General features: G+C 41.5%; 2 protein-coding genes across 3 annotated transcripts in view; one reads left to right on the forward strand and one right to left on the reverse strand.

Annotated features, from left to right (window-relative positions):
• Positions 1-7,597, reverse strand: part of gpr137c (G protein-coupled receptor 137c) — a 44,977-nt gene extending 37,380 nt beyond the window's left edge. For both annotated transcript variants that reach the window (XM_034176156.1, XM_034176148.1), the window contains exon 1: positions 6,925-7,597. In XM_034176156.1, coding sequence (XP_034032047.1) covers positions 6,925-7,302 — 378 coding nt within the window. In that variant the 5' untranslated portion in view covers positions 7,303-7,597. The remainder of the gene's footprint in view (positions 1-6,924) is intronic.
• Positions 7,598-8,202: 605 nt separating this feature from the next.
• txndc16 (thioredoxin domain containing 16) overlaps positions 8,203-14,443 on the forward strand; it is an 89,687-nt gene continuing 83,446 nt past the window's right edge. The window contains exon 1 of the mRNA XM_034176214.1: positions 8,203-8,549. The gene's annotated coding sequence lies outside the window, so the exon portion shown is untranslated. The remainder of the gene's footprint in view (positions 8,550-14,443) is intronic.

Consider the following 14,443-nt stretch of genomic DNA (forward strand, 5'->3'; position numbering starts at 1 on the left):
AACTTTAACACGATTCCCAGTACCTGCACTGGCCCCACAGCCCCACAGTATGATGGAACCACCTCCAAATTTTACTGTAGGTAGCATGTATGTTTCTTGAAATGCTGTGTTGTTTTTCAGCCATGCATACTGCTCCTTGTTATGTCCAAATGTGTGTGGAGGAATTGTCTTGGATGAGACATCTCTTCAACATTGCGTTGAGGTCTGGGACAGTGCCTAAGGAGTGGCAAACTGTGGTTGTGGTCCCCATATTTAAAAAGAGGGACCAGAGAGTGTGTGCCAACTACAGGGGCATCACACTACTCAGCCTCCCTAGTAAAGTCTACTCCAGGGTGCTGGAAAGGAGGGTTCGGCCGATAGTTGAACCTCTGATTGAAGAGGAACAATGCAGGTTCTGTCCTGGTCATGGGACAGATGACCAACTCTTTACTCTCACAAGGATCCTGGAGGGTGCCTGGGAGTATGCCCACCCAGTCTACATGTGTTTTGTGGACTTGGAGAAGGCGTATGATCGGATACCCCGGAAGATACTGTGGGAGGTGCTGCGGTAGTATGGAGTGAGGGCGTCCCTTCTCAGGGCCATCCAATCTCTGTACTTGCAAAGCGAGAGCTGTGTTCGGGTGCTCGGCAGTAAGTCAGACTCATTTCTGGTGGAGGATGGCCTCCGCCAGGGATGCGCCTTGTCACCAATCCTGTTTGTGATATTCATGGACAGAATATCGAGGCATAGTTGGGGGGAGGAGGGTTTCCGGTTTGGTGGGCTCAGGGTCTCATCACTGCTTTTTGCAAATAACGTGGTCCTGTTGGCTTCATTGGCCGGTGATCTCCAAGACTCACTGGAGCGGTTCGCAGCCAAGTCTGAAGTGGCTGGGATGAGGATCAGCACCCCTAAATCTGAGGCCATGGTTCTCAGCAGGAAACCGATGGATTGCCTACTCCAGGTAGGGAATACAACCTTGCCCCAAGTGAAGGAGTTCAAGTACCTTGGGGTCTTGTTCACGACTGAAGGGACGATGGAGCGTGAGACTGGCTGGAGAATCGGTGCAGCAGGGGCAGTATTGCATTCGCTCTACCGTACTGTTGTGATGAAAAAGGAGCTGACCCAAAAGGCGAAGCTCTCGATCTACTGGTCAATATTCGTTCCTACTCTCACCTATGGTCATGAGTGTTGGATCATGACCGAAAGAACTAGATTGTGGGTACAAGTGACCAAAATGGGCTTCCTCAGGAGGGTAGCTGGTGTCTCCCTTAGAGACAGGGTGAGAAGTTCGGTCATCCGTGGGAGGTTCGGAGTACAGTCGCTGCTCCTTCGCATTGAAAGGAGCCAGCTGAGGTGGTTCGGGCATCTGGTAAGGATGCCTCCTGGGCTTTTCCCAAGGGAGGTATTCCAGGCACATCCATCTGGGAGGAGACCGCGGGGAAGACCCAGGACTAGGTGGACAGATTATATCTCCACACTGGCCTGGGAACGTCTCGGCATCCCCCAGTCAGAGGTGGTAAATGTGGCACGGGAAATGGAAGTCTGGGGTCCCCTGCTGGAGCTGTTGCCCCCGCGACCCAAACCCGGAGAAGCGGTTGAAGATGAGATCAGATGAGATAGTTTCATCAGTCCACAGCACCTTATTCCAAAATGAAGCTGGCTTGTCCAAATGTGCTTTAGCATACCTCAAGCGAGTCTGTTTGTGGTGTGTAAGCAGAAAAGGCTTCCCCTGCATTACTCTCTCATACAGCATCTCGTTGTGCAAAGTGCGCTGTATAGTTGAACGATGCACAGAGACATATCTGCAGCAAGATCATGTTGTAGGTCTTTGGAGCAGGTCTGTGGGTTGACTATGACTGTTCTCACCATCCTTCGCTTCAGCTTATTTTAAATTTTTCTTGGCCTGCCACTTCGGGTCTTAACTAGTACTGTGCCTGGTGGTCTTCCATTTCCTCACTATGTTCCTCACAGTGGAAATTGACAGCTGAAATCTCTGAGATAGCTTTTTGTATCCTTCCCCTAAACCATGATGTTGAACAATCTTTGTTTTCAGGTCATTTGAGAGTTGTTTAGAGGCTCCCATGTTGCCACTCATTAGAAGATATGCCAAGAGGGGAAACATTTGCAAATGTCCACCTTAAATATCCTTTCTTATGACTGGATTCAGCTGTGTAAGGAGGTCAAGGGTCAATGAGCTTACTAAACAATTTTGTGATTAGTGCAAAATGTATTCAAATCAATAATCATCAAATCATGAAAATTGTCAGGGGTGGCCAAACGTTTGCATAAAACTGTATGTAGACAGGTGTGTGTCTTTCCAAATCATGTCCAATCAACTGCATTTACCACAGCTCAATTTGGAGCTTCATGGCAAAGGCTGTGAATACAGGAGGTGATGGTTAAGTGTTGGGTTTCAGACCAGAGGATCCTCGGTTCAAACCCCAGCTTGACCGGAAAATCATGAAAGGCCCTTGGGCAAGGTCCTTAATCTCCTAGTTGCTTCCGGTGTGCAGTGAGCACCTTGTATGGCAGCACCCTGACGTCGGTGTGTGTGTCTGTGTGAATGAGTAAATGTGTCATAATTGTACAGCGCTTTAAGCGTCTGATGCAGATGGAAAAGCGCTATATCAATGCAGTCCATTTACCATTTGAAGTGAAAAATCAATTTCATCCATTTTGGAATAAGGCTGTAACATAAAAAAAATGTGGAAAAAGTGAAGCGCGTTGAATACTTTCTGGATACGCTGCACTCATTGTCATTTTATGGTAAACAGCAGTTGCGGTTGTAGTGAAATCAATAATCAATAATTGTTAATCCAACAAAGTGGGAAATAATGGCATTAGCCTTACTCTGTTGGCAGAAGAACACACACACTGAGTGCATTACCAGTTTAATACCCCCCAAACACCAATCACAAGAATACAAAATAATGTGAGATCAAAGTTGTGGTATGAGCACAAAACTCTAATATTGGCGTTTTCCAAAATCTGGTTAGCCAGACACTCTCTCCCTGTATCCCCCCCACCGCACCTCTCCTCTTCCTTTCTGTACCCCACCACTCTGTATGCACCCCCCTTCTCTATATACCACAAATATGCACTGTTGTGTCGCCCTTCCCTGTCGTCCCCCAGTGTAACCACTCACCTGTACCCCCGCTCCCTCTATGTATCTCACAAACATCCAGATACCTTTGCACCCCTACCCTCTATGCCACCACCCCACTGCACCCTCGCTCTATACCCCTCCTCTTCCTCTCTGTTCTGTACTCACTCCCTCTCTCTCCCCTCTATACCCTGTACTCACTCTCTCCCTGTACCTCATCCCCCTCTAAACCCCCACCCCATTGTACTGCTCCGATGCACTCCCACTATAACCACCCCCGAACCCCCAAACCCCCATCCGCCTCCTTTCTCTACCACAAACTGCACATCAAATTGCACCTTTTTTCCTTTATTGCACAACAATGTAAATATATTTAAACCTTTGTCTGCTGCTTTCTATGCAAGACAGTCACACCTTAAGCACCATTTGTACAATGATGTGAAGAGATTTAAAAACATAGAATGCAATGCTGAAGTACCCTCAGTCAGGTGAGCATAAAAACAGGAAACAGAATATGACCTCTTGACCACTTAAAATAGGTCAAAGTTAGCCATCTTTGAACTTGTCCAAGGTTTGTGTCCCAAGAAAGCTCCCGGTGAATTTGAAGACCCTGGCAGTAATAGGACTGGAGTTATGTTGAGTACAGACAGACAGATGGATGGACAGACGCAAAGTCTTCGCAATACCCAATGGCCGTATTTTGGCCTCGGGTAAAAATAAAAACCTTTGTGTATCCATATTCAATATGCTTTATTGCTCATGTTTTGTGAATAGCTGTAGTTATTTTTATACTTTTTACATGCTGGATGATTTTTTTATCCTGCTTGTCTGCGAAGTGGCAACAGCAGGATATTGTTGTCACTGGTGTTTATGTGTGTCTGTGTACAAGATAACTCAAAAAAGGTCAGGCAGATTTCCTTCAAACTTGGTTGGAATATTACTTGCATATATATCTAGCGATGATTAGATTTTGGAGTCGTCAAGTCAGTATGTCAAGGTGATCTGGAAAACATCTTTATTTTTGGTATGTATATCAACAACCAAGAACAGGGCTCTCCCCAGAAATTGAGAGCATGATGGTGCTAGAATTTTGCCTTTTTAAAATAACAACTGAAGTCATTTCCTCGAACTTCAACTTTAAATCTTATCTACAATTACAAACTAAGGCCCTTTTCACACGGAAATGGATACAATCTTTATCCTTGTCATTTTCAAAAAGTGTTCTGCAAACACGCCACTGTTTCAACAAATATCTGCATCCACACGAATCTACCGAAAACAGTGTCCTATATATACCAGGCCTATATGTGGCGCTGTAATGCTCCCACAAAAAAACAGAGAAGAAGACATGGAGCATGCACATAACTGGTGTAAGGAGCTAATCAATGTAGCAGCATTAGGGAAAACTTTACAAAGCGGTGCGCTGAGTAAATATGAAGCCTCTTAATCCGACTTGTTGCATCCTGTCAGCTGGATTCATACACATAAGACGCCTTTGTTTTAGAAGATGACGTGTGGAAATGCTTTGATTCCGTACTGTGGAAATTGCTTGTGAATAAACACGGTGAAGGTGTTTTTAAAGAAGTCCTTCTGTGTTTGTCTCCTCCGGGTGTGTTTCTCAGCCCACTGCTGTTCGTCACACCACCAGCAAGAAGAGAAAAACAACTTATTATTTAAAACCTGTAAGTCTTTTCTGCAATTATTTTATTCACATCACAAAGGTCCCTTTATTCATGCCACAGTCCACCACAGCCATTCTTCATCTCTTCAGCACTCTGCTACCATCTATTATGTTCAGTGCGAAAATTAATTACAAAAAGAAAGAATAAAACATCTGTACTTGTTGTTACATGAGGTCTTGTGGGCGAGATTTCACAGGAAAATAATGGCACAGAGGACAGAGATGTGGATAGAGATCGAGAGGTGATTAGATTTTGGAGGAGTCACGTCAGTAGGTCAAAGTGGTCTGAAAAACATCTTTTTTTTGTATATCACAATAACCAATAAGCCAAGATGGATCAAACTTGCTGGATAGAGACTGAGAGGTGATTAGATTTTGGAGGAGTTTGGCCAAAGATCAAGGTCAAGCAAAACATGGTGGGGGAAAAAAAAAAAAAAACCCTACTGTTGTTTGTACATTTCAACAACCAAAAAACTGAGATGGATGATCTAAAGCATATTCCATCCATTCATCCATTTTCTTCCGTTTTATCCGGAGTCGGGTCGCGAGGGCAGCAGCTCAAGCAAAGCCACCCAGACCTCCCGATCCACACACACCTCCCACAGCTCCTCCGGGGGAACCCCAAGGCGTTCCCAAGCCAGCCGAGAGACGTAGTCCCTCCAGCGTGTCCTGGGTCTTCCCTGGGGCCTCCACCCAATGGGACGTGCCCAGAACACCTCTCCAGCGAGGCATCCAGGGGGCATCCGGAAAAGATGCCCAAGCCACCTCAACCTCCTTTTGACGTGGAGGAGCAGTGGCTCGACTCCGATGTTCAGCAAAATATTTATGACTGACTGGTATTGGGGGGAGCACTGTGGATTAATGGTTAACACTGTTGCCTCACAGCAAGAAGGTAAGTGGGATTGCTTCCCACCTGGCCCTTTCTGGTGGAGTTTGCACGTTTTCCCCATATTTGTGTAGCTACTCCAGCTCCCTCCCACTTTCAAAGACATGCAGGTTAGGTGAACTGGTGATTCAAAATTGACTATAGATGCAAGTGTGACTGAATTTTACTGTCTATATATGTGTGGCTCTATGATGGACTGGCGTCCTGTCCAGGGTGTACGTCGCCTCTTGCCCTTTGACTGCTGAGATTGGTGTGCCCCCCCTTGTGACCCTTGATTGGAGCAAGTGGGTATAGGAAATGAATTGATATTAATGACTTCATAATGTAACAGGAAGACAGAGGACAGGAAGGAGAGGTACAGCAGTCGCCAGTAAACCAGTTGCGATCAGTATGTCTCGTATTTATATTTGCAATTTTTTTTTTTTACTTTCACTTTTGATGCTCTGTGTGCTTCTTACCCTGTGTGCTGCTATACAATGCTGCTGGAACCTCAATTTCCCTGAGGGAGTTTTCCCATTAGTCCAATCTAATCTAGTAAATACTCAAAAACATCATTACAGACATGAAAATTCAGTAAGGTATGTCTTCTATAATATATTGCATTTCTATGGTAGAACTATATTAGTGTATACTAAGGTATTTCTAAATATCTAAAAAAAGGAAGAGTAGAATAGAGTAGAGTAGAGCCACATAGGTGCCTGGTCTTGACAACCAGGGATTTTAGGTTGAAAAGCTTTATCGCATGGGAACTCTCCCTACCCACCCAAGCAGCTCAAGAAAATGGACATATCATAGTAATATATCATAAGAAAATAGACATCATGTACATAAGTGATATTTAAATAATAAGGGTAATAAACAACATATACAAGAAATATGATTACTATATAATATTATAGGAGTTAGCTTCTAAAACCTAAATATTAATATAGGAGAAGATTGTAGTATATGTATACTTAGTCTGTAGACTAGTAGTAAAATTAAATTATAGCTAGTAAGCTAAGCTATAAATATGGTTAATTTATTATAGAAACAGAAGCTATGATGTAATAGGATTTGGTATCTCTCTAAAGTAAACCCTGCTAGCTTACTATAGGAAGATTAAAAAAAGAAAATGTACACGTATATGTATGTGGATAAGAGACAAACACAGTTTCATTAATTTTCATGTTCTGGCCATACAGAAAAAAATTAAAAATAAAGTTAACCACTCTCTGTACCCCCCCCCCCCCCCACCCCCACTGTGTCTCTCTACGCCCCTGGCGCAGCAGTACCTGTGTGAAGTAGAGGTTGAGCAGGCAAAGGGTGAAGAACTGAAGACAGACGGGACAGCAGTAGAGCAGCCAGTAGGCCAAAGGCTGCAGCTGGTTGGCTTGCACCACATTTTGGAAGTAAAAGGAGAAGAGGGTCGTCCTCAGAGCTGCCCACAGCAGACACAGGAACAAAAACACGCTCTGATAGCTGAAGCGCTTGTGTCCATAGTGCAAAATCAGCCAGAGCTGCAGGTAGACGAAGACAAACAGGAAAGAGTAGAGGACGGTGTAGATGGTAGTTAGACTCAGCTCCAGCGCCGGGGAGACTGCAGCTCCACCGGGGGACTCCTTCAGCGAGGTAAACAAGTGCGAATCAACATCCTCTGCTGCAGAAAACATCTCCACCGACGCATGGGATGCTGTGAAAGCAAAAAACCAAAACACTAAAAGTGGGTCAGACCTGGGTTAAATGCACCGCGGGCAATAATAATAAAAAAGACTGCTCGAGTGGGAAAAAACGCCATGAAAGCAGTTTATTCTGTGACATAATGAAAGTGCGTGGGCTTAAAAATCCGAAGAACGGTGAAACAAACACGATCTACTTGAAAAACAAGAAAGAAAACAACAGAAATCCCTCCGTGAATCTCTGCAAAGCTGCTCTCTGCAAAAAAACAACTTGAGGGATGGAGGGGGGTACAGATCAGCTGTGATGTAGTTTTGGACCCGCCCCCTCGCTTGCAACTACTACAGAAACTAGCTCTGTGTGTGCCGCCATCTTGGCTCCAAAACCTATTCATTTCAGCGTCAAAGAGCTGATTTCTCAGCCGCTGATTCAGGCCAGTTTCCTCACTTCTATATCCGAAAGTGCACCGCCCCCACCGTCCAACCCTTTCACAACTCTCTCTCCTCATTGGTTAAAAATGATGTCAGCTGTAGAAACACCCGCCCTCTACCTCCTTCCAATTGGCCAACCGTATACGTCAAAAAATGGTGAAGTCTGATTGGGTCACAAGAACACATGGGCTTTCGTCGCCGGAAAAAACAAGGTCAAATTACTGCAATAACTGTCTAAAAGTGGGATTATCTTCAAAATTAAGGCACAAAATATTGACACAAGAGAACAATAAATAAAAAAAACATGATTTATATGTTTGTTTTTTACAATTTAAACATTACTACAGTAACATTTTCGTGTTTAATATACATTTTTTGTATGTTTCAAAACCCTTGCACCTTTTTTTTTTTTTTGTCGCCGGAACAATTTTACAGGATAAACCGGAACAGGAAAAACCGTTTTTAACACGGGTAAATTTACACGTGTTCGCAAAAGATGCACCATTTTTGATAAATTATTTTATTTGGGCAGCTTGCTAAATTATATCGTCTGCGCTTCATATCCCACTGACATAAAACGAAATGTATGTCAAAAAAGTCCAGATGTTAACGCTACGGCAAAGACTAAGGCGATATCCATCAGCAGATAGCTAACAAGGCTAATCATCGTTAGCTACATAACAAAAAAGCAGAAACTTCGTTTGTTCTAGATTTTAGACTCAAGAGCATGCTGTTTAAAACGCATATTGTTATTTTTTTTCCTACATCATTTGAAGAGAAGTTCAACTTTTAAACTACCTCGACTTTTCCAGGTAATACTCAACTGTATCTTCTTGTAGCCATTTGGTGTTATAAATTTTTTCCACTTTCCCTTTAAAGTTTCATTTAATAGAATGTAATGCAATTTAAATGAAGGCAGACAACGTATGTCTCTGTGCACGGCTTAGTGCAGGTGGATACGCAATTCATCAATGAACCGTCCAGCAGGTGTCAGTGTTCACCACGCTTTCTTTTTGATTCCGGAAAACTGTTCCAAAATACAGGTTTTGAAACGTGAAACAGTATTTGGAGTTCACTATCATCGACAAAAAATTTTCGTGTCGTCCCTACTCGACTTTCCTGTTGTGTTGTATATTTCCTACCATATTTGGGCTAAAGACCCTCGAACAGTGTTCCCAATAACAGGTGTTGCAAAGGTTGGGAATCACTGTGAAACAGTTTCTCAAGTTTTCCATTGCAATACAGACAGAAAGGTTCACACCCAAGCCACACTTCCTATTCATTCTTTAACCCTCTGGGGTCCGAGCGCATTTTTTGGACAGTTCACTCGCCTGGCATAAATGTTTTATTATTGCTGTTAACAGCTCTCCCTGCATCCCACAATCAAGTTTTATGTCTCTTTTTTCAGGACAACCTGTGCTTTCAGAATATATGTTTTTGTTGTGTTTTATAAGTGTAATAAAGGTTTACAATCAAAAATAGGCAAGGAAAAGATAAAGTGAAAAACAATTTTCCACACACTTTTATACAAAACACACAGCAAACTATAATAAACAACTGTTTTGACACTTTATAAAGGTAATTTGAGGTCTTGTGTGAAAGTCTGTACAACAAAAAGGTTCAAACAAATACAAATGCACATTTTGAACAATATATACAATATGGTCTATGCATTTTGTTGTCCATTGATGTGGTAAACAGTACTTTATGCAGCGAAAGCAACAGAGTTATCTAGTAACATTCACATGCAAACTAGTGGAGCAATCCTGATAGTTACACAATCTTTGTTTGAGAGAGATTGTCATCAGAGGCTCTCCGTGTGCTCCTGCTTTCACTGATCGCTATGCGTAATGGTGCAGGGCACACTGAGTATGTACTAATAGTATGTATTCATTGGAGCACCCAGGGGGCTATTCAAACGGGCCAACTAGAAACATATCACTCCTGAAAATGATCTTTGGCTTTTCACGTGAGGTAAATCTGGCCTACGATTGGATTTTGGAAAACCATGTGATGGTGAACCAATTCCGATTGGACACTCACATTGTGCACATCATCACACAGCTTCTATGAGGAGTACAAAGATGGCCGAAGGCTGGCTCGAAAGTCTGCAGAGTTAACTTTTCAGCAAAAAAAAAAAAAAAGTAAGTTTCTATCTCATATCATTCAAAGGTATTTATAATGTAGTAAAGCTTGGTCTTAGCTGTTGTATACGACGGCGTCGACACCAGAGGGTTAATTCTGGTTTTACTTTCCTTTTTTGTGTACAAAGTTTGAGCTGTATTTGGGATAGAGACTCATACAATCTTCCGAATACAAGGGATCACTGTTGTTGTTTACTTCTGCTTTTCCTGCGCAACCGACCATCCCTGGTTCTCAAGACCAGGCACCTAAGTGGCTCTACTCTACTCTTTTCTGCTCTCCTATTTTACTCTTCCTTTTTAGATATTTAGATATACCTTTATATACTAGCATAGCTCTACCTTAGAATTGGAATATAATATATAAGATACTGAATTTTCATGCGCACACAGTCTGGTAGACAGAAAACTCCAGACTCTAAGCAAATGCAGTGAGAAAACACACGAAAATGACTTCAGACTACGTGTCAACTCTTGATCCTGAAGATTGAAAGTAATACGTATTGTGAGAAATTAAATCTTGGAGATGACGACCGTGATGGCTTTCAAGTTTTTGGAGGCGTACAATTATTTTATCAGTGGTCATGTGAGGGAATACCGTTATCAGCCTGCTGCTGCAGACGTTGATGTTTGTCTGAGCTTTCTGCTGTCTGGTTTCGTCTTTGTGGGCTAAGTGCAGCAGCAGGACGTGCTTTGAAGTTGAGGAACTTTATAAACGCGGTCCAAAAAAAGGCACTCGTGCACAGTCCGGCCGGTGTATGCATCCGTGCGTCAGGCTGCACTTCACCTGTGATTACAGAGTCATTAAATGCAGCAGTTATGCGTGTGTGTGCAAGGCTGAAAAAATTATGTAGGAAAAACGAGCCACCAAGGATGTCACTGCTTTGATTATATACACCTGTGTGGATCACACGACTTTCCAAAAATAAAATAAAAAAGTATTTGGGGTCATTCCATTTGAAATCACCCAAAATTGAGGGATCTCCCAGCTTGATGGTTTCAGAATTACTTAGTTCTTTGATATTTTGTAGTCTGGGGTAGTAGAAGATAATAGCAGTTGGTTTTAGCTCAATATCTCTCTCCGTTCAGATTTTATGGGGGTTTGAAAAAGGGGGTGTGTCAGCATTAACCATCTATGGCCCGTTTGTGAGCATTTTCAACTGCTTCTATTTTGAAATTTAAACAAGATATCATGTTCATTATTTCAGAATATGCTTATTATGTCTCAAATACTTTGCAGAAAATACTCAAAGCATCATTAACCCCTTGTGGACTGTGCTGTTGCCAAACAAAAAGTGAAATTTGATCGACGTGGTCAGAAAATGAGCCATTTTAGGGGTGTATTTTCTTACACTTCTAAAACAATGTAGGTTTTGGAGTTTCTCTTGCCTATAGAACACATAAAAGGCTATCCAAAAGTGCATAGAGAACACAAATACTAATCTTGAATTCTGAGCAAAATTAACCCCTTTCCGCCCAACTTGGTGGGCGGGGCCCTATTTGGCCCATTATTTGACCATGTGGATACCCTTAGATTTCCAAAATGAAGGTGTCATTTGAAAGCTCTTGATGAGTACTACAAAATAAAACCAAAGCAAACAAACATTCTTCATAGAAAACAATAGCATGCTTTTTAAGAAAAAAAACCAAACATGTTTCAGCAGATCCCTGTGATGTACAGCAAATGTACACAAAATGTACACTGATGTTACATTAAATCACACATGTAGGAGTTTGTGAATACTCAACATACCTACACTTTTACAAGCCTTTGACCATAGTTATGCACCACTTACTATCATATTATTTATTATTTGATCTGTTTTCTTGCCAAATAATCAATACATGAAATTGTGTAGAATCTCAGTTTTTAGACCAAAATGTCTCTGGATTAAACAAAACCAAGAATGACTGAGGCTAGCAATTTTAAGTTAGCCTATCTTAAATGTTTTGAACCATCTGGCAATTTTCTCTAAATCTTTGGGAGAAAGAGTGTAATTCCTCCCTAGGGCAGAGGTGCTTGGGGCATTAACCAACAGAATATGGATCAGCGGCACCCAGCAGAGGTCCTCCCTCTGTGGCCAGTGAAAGTTAGCTGCAGGGCCATGTGGATGCATGAATGACACCTGTACATCCTCATTTTCTTAAGACTGTGCCAAGATGGTTGCAAGCCACCACTGACCATCATACAAACAAGCAACATATTGACCAGGGTCAATGGTCAACATATTGACGATGTTGATCACTTAAACACATACCCAAAGCCTCCTCGGGCTCAGATGGAATCATTTAATTTTTCAGTTTATTGTGGCAACGACCACAAAGTTTCAGCCCAGGGATGAATTTCATGTGCGTGATATCTGAAAGCTTTTTAGCTTCAGCCACAGATAGTTCCTTCAGCTTGGTACTGCAAACTTTCTTGTGGCATTTGAATGGATCCTCACATCGGTTTTTGTTGTGAACAAATGAATACTTTGTCAGGAATACTTGCTCATGATGGAGACAGATAGTTGAACCTTGCTCATCCAGCTGGTGCCCTTGGTCAAACAATGCTGGTGCTGCCCTAGCTAACAAGACTGCCTTTTCTTCAGCTTGAAATTCTTCTATTTCTTCAACCCTTGTTTTCTTTAAACAAAAATCAAATTGTAACTATTCAGTGTTTCATTTCATACATACATTGTATTAGTTTTCCATGGGACACATTTCATTAACCCTTTAACAAAACATTATTTTGAGGTTCATTGGGCCATTAATACATGATATTACTGAAAGAATATGTGTACTCAGAGGATGGGAAGGAATGACTGATCATTGTCATGACACTTGTTATGGGGAAATATGAAAACATATGGGTATTTTTAATGTTTTTGGCCCTGCGGGGAGTTAGTTATTGGTTTAAAAATAACCATTTCTTGGGCAATTTAACATAATTATGTGACAAAGAAGTGTCAAGAAATGGTTTATTTAATAAATTATTAAGTTGCAGATCATCATTCATTCAGAAGACTGGCTTTATTAATAAATTATTAAGTTGCAGATCATCATTCATTCAGAAGAATGGCTACATGAGGTAATGTTCACTTTGATGAATGCATGTATGTAGGCTACTTGCACTGATTGCCCTATATCTGAGATATCTGAAGCACACTACATTATTTATAGTTATCAGTAGGCCTAATTAATTTCTTCTCAATAAAATCTGGAGTACTGTACTTACCTTGAAAAGGTTGTTTTGTGACAGTCATCTCGGGACTGGCTAATCTCACCGATGGTGCAAGGTTTATGATGAAATGTTGATTCTGAGGATTCAGCCATTGTCTCAAAGTTAATGAACATGTGCTTATTACACAGTGGTGCCACCTACTTTAAACTGGATAAGTCCATGCTGCCATGTTCAGGAGATGCTAATAATCATATGAAAGACTGGTAGGTAAAGAAAAAGTGGCTCAATCTTTGAAATACCGGTATGTTGACGCTGAAAATTATGATATCGACTCTAAAAGGAAGAGGGTTAAAAGCTTTAACCAGTGACAGAGGATACATAAAACTCCACAGAGCAAAACAAAATACAGAGTAACATTAATATATAGAAAAATGTAGATTTGGCTCAATTTGGGTTCCACCAGTATATTTCAAAAAAGTCATATGTGTGATTTAATGTAACATCAGTGTACATTTTGTGTACATTTGCTGTACATCACAGGGATCTGCTGAAACATGTTTTTTCTTAAAACGCATGCCATTGTTTTCTATGAAGGGATGTTTGTTCCATGTTTGCTTTGGTTTTATTTTGTAGTACTCATCAAGCGTTTTCAAATGACACCTTCATTTTGGAAATCTAAGGGTACCCACATGGTCAAATAATGGGCCAAAAAGGGCCCTGCCCACCAAGTTGGGCAGTAAAGGGTTAATTTTGCTCAGATTTCAAGATTAGTATTTGTGTTCTCTATGCATTTTTGGATAGCCTTTTATGTGTTCTATAGGCAAGAGAAACTCCAAAACCTACATTGTTTTAGAAGTGTAAGAAAATACACCCCTAAAATGGCTCATTTTCTGACCACGTCGATCAAATTTCACTTTTTGTTTGGCAACAGCACAATCCACAAGGGGTTAATGATGCTTTGGGTATTTTCTACAAAGATTTTGAGACATAATAAACATATTCTGAAACAATGGACATAATATCTTGTTTAAATTTTGAAATAAAAGCAGTTGAAAATGCTCACAAAAGGGCCATAGATGGTTAACGCTGACACGCCCCCTTTTTCCAAACCCCCAGAAAATCTGAATGGAGAGAGATATTGAGCTAAAACCAACTGCTATTATCTTCTACTACCACAGACTACAACATATCAAAGAACTAAGTACTTCAGAGACCATAAAGCTGGAAGGTCTGGTGATTTCAAATGGAATGACCCTTTGGTCACATAGTTGGCATCATGTTTCTTGCAGTTGCAAGTATAATGTGTTAGCTGGCACTCAGGTGACGGCAGGCATCATCATATCCAGCAGGTGGCAGACATGTCAATGTGATAGCACATAAGCAAAATAGATTTGGTTCAGTG

This window comes from Thalassophryne amazonica, chromosome 1 (genome assembly GCF_902500255.1).
Source record: "Thalassophryne amazonica chromosome 1, fThaAma1.1, whole genome shotgun sequence".
NCBI classification, from domain to species: domain Eukaryota; kingdom Metazoa; phylum Chordata; class Actinopteri; order Batrachoidiformes; family Batrachoididae; genus Thalassophryne; species Thalassophryne amazonica.